Below are 8210 nucleotides of genomic sequence, written 5' to 3' on the forward strand. Positions count from 1 at the left end.
GTAAAGAAGAAATTTAAGGGTTAAATATTTTTGAGACATTGAGAGTAAAAGTATATACAATAAAAAGTTAGGGTAGTCCCGGCTGGAGTCTTTTTATGAATCGGTGACTTTCTGGTGGGTGGGGTGGCCTGCGATTTGATACAGTTGGTCCCACCCATTCAGAACAGCCAACCAAAATGAAAGATGAAATGATGTTGATGGATAATGGGGGTGAAGAGCTAAGATAAGGGAGGGGCTGGTTATGACATCGTCCCAGCAGCCACCCTTCTCGCCGATTTGATGGGGGTGAAATGATATCTTAAACTAGTACATATAAAATTTTGTAAGTAAAAGGAATATAATTGTAAGACTTAAAATAGTATTAACAGTAGTATCGTACATTGGTATTTTTATGTTTTTTTTTTTTTTTTTTTTTTTTTTTTTTTGTATAAATATAATATAGTAAAATGTAATGTTTTCTTAATATATATATGATAATGATTGATTTTTTTTTTTTTTTTTTTTTTTTTTTTTTTTTTTTTTTTTTTTTTATACTTATCCTAGGGTACATGGTAAAATAAGAAGTAAAAAAAGTGACAATAACATAGATAAAATTTAACAGTAGTAATTAGAGACTTATGAACTAGCGTTATACTCCTTGAGCACCCTCAGGATCGAGTCCGACAAGCGAAAGTAGGAGCGGATACCGGCTCTGTGGGGTAGAAGCCCTACTAAGTTGTAGGGGTCCACTCCAAGGTATCCGCAGGTTTCTTCATGTTTATGCCTGAAGGCCGAAAACTCAGGGCAGCTCCTCAGGAGATGGTCCAGGTTCTGAGGAGTGGCTCCGTCGCAGGGACAGACCTCGTCCTCGGCGAGTTTAAATTTGTGTAAATATGATTTATTGAAGGCGTGTCCGGTGAGTGTCTGAGTGAGTGTGAATGTGATGTGTGTGGATTTGAGTAGTGTGTGTATGTGGTCTATTGTAGGGAGGAGGTCGCGGGTGTGTTGGCCCTGTTGTGCCTTCTCGTACCTCTCGCGCCATTCGGTGAGACTACGCTCTCTGGCCATAAGCTTAACAAAGCTTATGGGGAAGAGATCGTAGTCGAAGGCTCTGTGCATGGTAGCGGCGAGTTTTGCTTCGGTGTCTGCACGTTCGTTCCCGGTTATACCTGCATGGGCTTTGACCCAAGCAAAGTCGATACAGCCGGTGGGTGAGTGATCGTGTAGTGTGGCGTGAAGGTGTGCAACCAAGGGGTGTGTATTGCTACGATTCTGGGAGGCTTGGATGGCCGCTCTGGAGTCCGACAAGATGAGTGTGTGTGTGTGTCTGTGCTTGGAGGCCCATCGAGAGGCCTGGAGGATAGCGAAGAGTTCAGCCTGAAAGACTGAACAACTTCGATGAAGTATGAACTTCTTGACGGCCGGCGGACCCGCTCCGTTGTAACATACGAAGGCGGCACCGACCGAGCCGTCATCGAGTTTGCTGCCGTCTGTGAAGATGGTTGGGATGGGATTGGGGAGGGAAGAGAGGTGAGAGGACAGTTCAGCCTCAGAGTGGAAGTAGTGAGGGTTGAATGTTATTCTTCGGGCGGGATGAAGGAGGTGATGGGGGGGTATGTGCTTTTCTAGGGTGATGTCGTCGGGAAGGAAATCGCAATTCCCCGTGAGTCGAGCGAGTTCGATTTGATTTACCTCGAGGATCTTAATATCGATCGGGGTGAATTGCGCCAGAGCGAGTGCAGCATTGGTCGACACCGTTCTGAAGCCTTTAATGGCTCTGAGGGCGAAGCGCCGCTGCATGCTCAGGAGCAGTCTGGATATGTACTTTCTCCCGACGACATGGCCCCAGATGCCGGCGGCGTAAGTGACTATTGGTTGGATGACCTGGAGGTAAATTGTGCGGATGTTCTCGGGATGGGCTCCCCAAGTGGGTTTACAGTATAGTGTGAGTTTGTGGAAGAGTGCAGTGGCTTTGTTGATGACGTGGGTGACGTGTTTGTTGAAGCGTAATTTGTTATCCAGGATGACACCAAGGAGCTTGATGTCGTCCTGGAAGTGTAGTGAATGAGAGTTCATGCGTATGTCTGTATTTTTGGCCTTATCGCTGAAGGCGATGGCCTGTGTCTTCTGTGGGCTAAACGTGAGCTTGACCCCCCGTCCCCAGCTCACGATAGCGTGTAGTGCCTGGTTAGTAGTGTCCTGCAGGCTAAGTGGATCCTTGGCGGCCACAATGAGTAGAACGTCGTCCGCGAAGGCCTGTATTCGACACCCGGAGGGTAATTCGAGTTCCAGGAGTTCGTCCAAGATGACGTTCCACAGAATGGGGCCGCAAGTCGAGCCCTGGATGCAGCCCTTGGTCATGGGTTTAGACACGCGGGCACCAGCGTAATCGAGGGTGACTGTACGGTCGGTCGTGTAGTCCAGTACCAGTCCGTAAATGTTGGAAGGACAGCCTATGAGTCGAAGTCGGTTGAGGAGGGATGGCCACCAGGCGTTGTCGAACGCGGCCTTGATGTCCAGGGAGATGGCGAGGGTGAGCAGTCCGTCAGATTTGGTCTTGGTAATGTAGTCGATGGCCGCTTTGAGGGCGGCCGTAGTACTAGTCAGTGGCCTGAATCCGTACTGCCTCTCGCTCAATTTGTCCGTTGTCATGGCGGCGAAGGTGATCCGCTGGACAAAGAGCTTCTCGAGGACTTTTCCGAAAACAGGCAAGAGTCCGATCGGTCTGTAAGAGTTCAAGTCAGTGTAGTCAGTTTTGGAGGGTTTAGGTATGATCTTAACGAAGGCTTCCTTCCACTGTTTGGGGAAGTACTGTAAAGTCAGGCAGCGGTTCATAATGTCAGTAACTAGGTCGGGATAGTGGAGAGTAAACTGTCTACATATGTCGGAAGTGAGATGGTCTAGTCCGGGAGCCTTTTTGGGGCTCATGTTGTCCAGTATCTCGTGGATCTCTTGGGAGGTGAATGGGAGGTCGGGTTCGGTGTCGGGGAACGTATGGGAGGCAGCTCTTAGTGCGTGGTGTCTGGGGTGAGAGTCGGATGTGTCGTTCGGGTAAAAATTGTCCAGTAGAGCTTGTGCTGTATCTTTCTCGTCGGTGGTGAATCGATTGTCGATTTTTAGAGAAGTGGGGGGGCGTCGTGGGCCCGATTCCTTTAGGAGCCTATTCGTGAGGGACCATACGTTCTCCTTTGTCTGGAGTTCGCAGAATTCCCTAAATTTAGTCGTGGATTCGCTCCTAAGCTCGCTGGCGTAGATGTTCTTAAGATCGTGGAGCTGGCTGGCAAGAGAGTCGGTAGGCTGCCCGTCTCTTTTGGCCGCGTGTAGCGCCCGATGGAGACCTATGACTTCCCGCTTCCGGGATTCCAGGGACTCGGACCACCAAGGGGGCCTGGCCTTGGAGTCAGAGGCCCGGATGGGCATTGACTCCTTGCAGGCGGTGTGTATAATTTCGGTGATGTGTGTGATGAGGAGTTCCAAGTCTTCGCGGTCGAGCGTTCCGACTTGGGTGTCGAGGATATCTGTGTTGGTCATAAGTGTAGAGAGCGAGCTCTTGAACTTAGACCAGTTAGCCTTGTGACTTTTGTAGAGGAAGGTGGATGAGTTAGTGTGTTGTCTAGTGGTGTTGTATGAGTGAGAGGGGTTGTAGTTGAGTGTATAGTCTATTGCGTTGTGTTGAGATGACGGGCAAGCTTCCATGTTCACCTTCCAGTCAGTGATGTAATTGTGTATGGGATATGTGGCGAGTGTGATGTCTATAATAGAGGAGCGAGTACGTCCGTTGGTAAAGGCCTCGAAGGTGGGAGTAGAGCCGGTGTTGCACACGTAGAGGCCGTATGCGTCGGCCAGCTCCTCTACCCTAACTCCGCGGGCGTTGCGACGGTCGCTACCCCATAGAGGGTTCCATCCGTTGAGATCGCCCCCCAGAATGCATTGCGTGTGCGTGTTGTGTTGTAAAAAGTGTTCGATGAGTGTAAGTGTATCTGAGTGGTCGTGTCGAGGTGGTATGTAGATGGAGGCGATGTGTAGCTGTGAGTGTCCTATCTGCGTCCGAACCACACATAGGTCCGAGGAAGAAAATTCGGTGATGCCGAAGAGTTGGACGTGTGGTTTGGAAATGATGCAGGCTCTGACAGAAGAAGAATTAGTGGGGAATTGAAAAATATAGAGGGGATATCCGTAGGGAAGCTTGACTTCCTTCCTGGAACCCAGGTACGGCTCGGACACAAGGGCGATGGAGTGTGGGCTGTGGATAAAATAATTTAAAAATTCGTGAAGCGATTGGTAAGATCTGTTGAGATTGATTTGGGTGATGCTTAATTTATTGCGCAGATCCATATTCAATATTGTTCTCTGTCTTGGTTCGCATCGCCCTTACGATAGGACACGTGTGAGAGGTGGATGAATGTGTAGTTTCGTGCTTGCTATTTGGGAATCGGGCTTTGTGTCTGGTGCAGTTAAAACATTTGGGTGTTCTGTCCTTGGCTGGGCAATTTTGAGAGAGGTGCCCCTCCTCGGCGCAGTGTGCGCAGCGGTCGGAGGGGTTTTTGCAGTTTTTAGCAGTGTGTCCGAACTGCAGACACTTACGGCACTGTAAAAAGGGAGAGTGCTCCTCGACATGTACTCTGTAAATATCGATTCGCACTCTGCCCATTGCGATGAGGGCACGGAAGGCACCGGGAGAGGTGATGAGAATTGCGTTGTATAGTGACTCATTGCGGTTGTTGCGCTTGAATTTCAGTGTGAGGTGTTGGTTGGTGTCAGTATTTTTAAACTCACCGAGTTCGGGGTTTTGAGCCAAGATGACATCAATGAGCTCTTCGCTGGGTACCTCCTTGGAGATGCCCTTGATGATGACCATAGGTCTAAGTCGGTGAGCGATCTCCGCGGAGACCTTGGAGTTGGGAGCAGTCTTCGTGCGGTTAAGGGTGTCGTCACGCTCCCTTTCGGAGTCGAACTCGACCCTGATGGCTCCTTTGAGTGGGACTACCCTTGCCGGATTGTACCCCAATTCCCTGAAGGGGACAGTCTCCTTGAAGGCAGTGATTGTCTCTTGCGGGTTGGCGTTCTTATTTTTTGTGGTGATCACCAGGGCTGGCCTGGTGGTGGGGGGTGTGGCTACCACGACTTTGGTAGCCGTAGTAGGCTTGGTGGCGGAGCTGGGCGTGGTCTTCGAGACGAGCTTCTTTGTTATGGACGCATAAGAGTCCGTGATTTTCTTAGTTGTCTGCTCGGTATTAGTTTTAAGATTGGTGTCGAGGGAGTCAATTTTGCCCTCGATACGGCTAAGCGCCAGGAGGACGGATTGGCTGGTAGGATCTGTGGGAAGTGTAGAGGGAGCGGGGGTGGGGAGGGCGCATTCGTTAATTCTGCCGTGGATCTTCAGGGCGTCACAGATTTCATCGGCTGCTTTAATGGCAAAGTCCCTGTTGAGTGCCGAGACACTTTTCTGTTTTTCGGTAGGAGTGAGGCACTTTTTAATCACGTCGGCGAGGGTGAGCACCGTTTTCTCAAAAGAGGGGGTGTCAGAGATCTCAGCTGCTCGCACGGGTAGTGTTAGGGGTTCGGATGGGGGTTTAGTTGTTTTCGGCTTGGGTTTGGTGGTAGCGGCGGCCCTGTCAGAAGGACAGGGGGGCGATGGTGGTGGCATGTTTGGAGAGTACTATGAGTTAGTTTGTGAATTTGAGCGGAACAGTAAGGGGAGGGGGGGTTACAATGGGGGGGGTCGGGGGGGGTTGGGGGTTGGTGTTGTGAATCAAGAATGGGGGGGGTGATGTGGCGGAATTTGGGGTGTTAGGATGCCGTTTTCAGCGAAACGGCGCAGGGGAGGGGGGGGAGTGGTAGGGGGGGAGAAGCCCCTCCTACTCTATTATGGATATGCCCGATGTATTTTAGGACAGCACTTCGAGGGAAAAAGTTATTCCCCTCGAAGTGCGAAAATTCTGGAATTTGGAGACTCTGGTGGGGGCTATGGGTGGGTTGCCCAAAAGATCGTTTCAGACCCACTGAGTGAAAATTCGCTCAAAAATGGTCTCCGACGCACCGTTTCGGCGCCACGTGGCCTACCAACTTAATCGGTAATGGCGTCGAAGACCCTTATGAGACGAGAAGTAAGATAACGGAAAGGTTTATGGACGGAATAGGATGGAGCTTTTGGGAGTATGTGCTCTATTAGGTAGAGCACCTATTGAGGTTATAAAAAAGAGGGGGTGTGGGGGCAAGATTAGGAGGAATAAAGAGCGGAAGTGGCGGAAAAAAAGCCAATTTCTGCAAATAGACTTTTAATTGAAAACTAAAAAAGTGAGGGGGGGGGGGGGGTACCTCGTTTTAAAGGGTAAAACGAGGCGGTACAGGAGTAATTATTTCAGAATTTTAGAAGGAAAAATTTTGGGGGTGGGGGGTGAAAAGTCGTTAGGGGTGGAAAAGGGGTGGGTTCTGGGTGGGGTCGGGTAGAAGAAAGAAAATAAGGGACTTAAGCGAAAACCGCTTGAAAATCGGTTGAGTAGATCCGGAGTTATAGAATTAAAATGTTTTTTTGAGATTTAGTTTAATATACTTAAATTATTACGTAATTTGAAAATCGACTTTTTTTCCTTTGGGAAATTCGGGATAAAAAGTGTAGAAAAGTAATAAGGGACGTAAAAAAGGGATGGATATAAAAGGAAATTGAGATTGGACGAGGAATAAAGGAGTTATAAGCAGTTCTATAAATAGATCTTTTAAGAAAACAGTAACAGACTTATTGGTGCAGTCAAATGGTCTTAATGGAAGTATATATCTGAAGAATGACAAGTCCGAAAATTCTGATTTTTGAATTTCACTGTTTATCGTGACACATAAAAGTACTAAAAGTAAAAAAAAACACACTGTCTTCGCTGATAATTTTTTGTAATTAGTCTTTAAAAGTTGATATTCGAATTTTAAAACTCACACTTATGTTGGTATTCACTATATCTTTAAAACTGATTAAGGAAAGTCTGGTTTCTGATTGAATTGGGGTAGTAAGGGTCTCAAGGAGTGTTTTGAGTGGTAGTATGTCACCGTGGCACATGTACTTCCGGAGTTAGCACCAACGGCTACTTCTACCAACTTAAGGAAAATAGTCCAAGAAAAATAGAAAACGTAGAGGGAAAATTTTAAAAGTTTGTAGGCAGTTAGAGAGCACTTAGACGCACCTTATGACACTAAAAAGTTAGTGGGTTGTCGATCTTGTTTTCGCAGCGTTTGCCCTAGAGTGTTGCGAAAAGGGCGTTTTAGCGCGCACTTAAGTTTGTACAGAATTTAAAATATATAATTTGAACAGTTATTATATAGTGTTATATATTGTTTTGAAGGGGAGAACTTAAACAATGCACTGACACAAAAATCTTTCACAGAAGTTAATACTATAGAAAGTTATGAATTTTTTAAACAAACACTATAGATTTTTAAACTGTTTTATATGGGAAAAAACACAAAATTTGCTGTAAAAAATCGAATTTTTCACTTAAAAAGATTTTAAAACCACCAGCGGGTAGCTGGCGGCAGCGCGCAACTTTTAAGACGTAGTACGGAATTTTAAGTCGCAATTTGCCGATTTTGAGGATTTTTCGCGACGGAGCGACGTAGAAATGCTGCGTACGGGGCGAGCGTTCGCTGCAGACTGGTTAGGTTAGGTTAGGTTAGGTTAGGTTAGGTTAGGTTAGGTTAGGTTAGGTTAGGTTAGGTTAGGTTAGGTTAGGTTAGGTTAGGTTAGGTTAGGTTAGGTTAGGTTAGGTTAGGTTAGGTTAGGTTAGGTTAGGTTAGGTTAGGTTAGGTTAGGTTAGGTTAGGTTAGGTTAGGTTAGGTTAGGTTAGGTTAGGTTAGGTTAGGTTAGGTTAGGTTAGGTTAGGTTAGGTTAGGTTAGGTTAGGTTAGGTTAGGTTAGGTTAGGTTAGGTTAGGTTAGGTTAGGTTAGGTTAGGTTAGGTTAGGTTAGGTTAGGTTAGGTTAGGTTAGGTTAGGTTAGGTTAGGTTAGGTTAGGTTAGGTTAGGTTAGGTTAGGTTAGGTTAGGTTAGGTTAGGTTAGGTTAGGTTAGGTTAGGTTAGGTTAGGTTAGGTTAGGTTAGGTTAGGTTAGGTTAGGTTAGGTTAGGTTAGGTTAGGTTAGGTTAGGTTAGGTTAGGTTAGGTTAGGTTAGGTTAGGTTAGGTTAGGTTAGGTTAGGTTAGGTTAGGTTAGGTTAGGTTAGGTTAGGTTAGGTTAGGTTAGGTTAGGTTA

At 46.9% G+C, this 8210-nt stretch overlaps 1 protein-coding gene across 1 annotated transcript; it reads right to left on the minus strand.

Annotated features, from left to right (window-relative positions):
- Positions 1-615: 615 nt before the first annotated feature.
- LOC123654794 lies at positions 616-5626 on the minus strand. The gene is made up of 2 exons (XM_045590682.1): positions 4305-5626; positions 616-4222 (listed from the first exon to the last, which is right to left on the minus strand). Exons 1-2 carry the CDS (start codon positions 5624-5626, stop codon positions 616-618), a joined length of 4929 nt encoding a protein of 1642 aa, XP_045446638.1.
- Positions 5627-8210: the final 2584 nt, after the last annotated feature.

Source organism: Melitaea cinxia, chromosome 1 (genome assembly GCF_905220565.1).
Source record: "Melitaea cinxia chromosome 1, ilMelCinx1.1, whole genome shotgun sequence".
NCBI lineage: Eukaryota > Metazoa > Arthropoda > Insecta > Lepidoptera > Nymphalidae > Melitaea > Melitaea cinxia.

Excerpts from the sequence above, each read along its gene's own strand:
- LOC123654794 (XM_045590682.1), bottom strand. The coding sequence starts at position 5,626 with ATGCCACCACCATCGCCCCCCTGTCCTTCTGACAGGGCCGCCGCTACC. Across the intron at positions 4,223-4,304 it reads AATATTGAATATGGATCTGC|CCCACACTCCATCGCCCTTG; the intron begins GCAATAAATTAA and ends TTTTATCCACAG.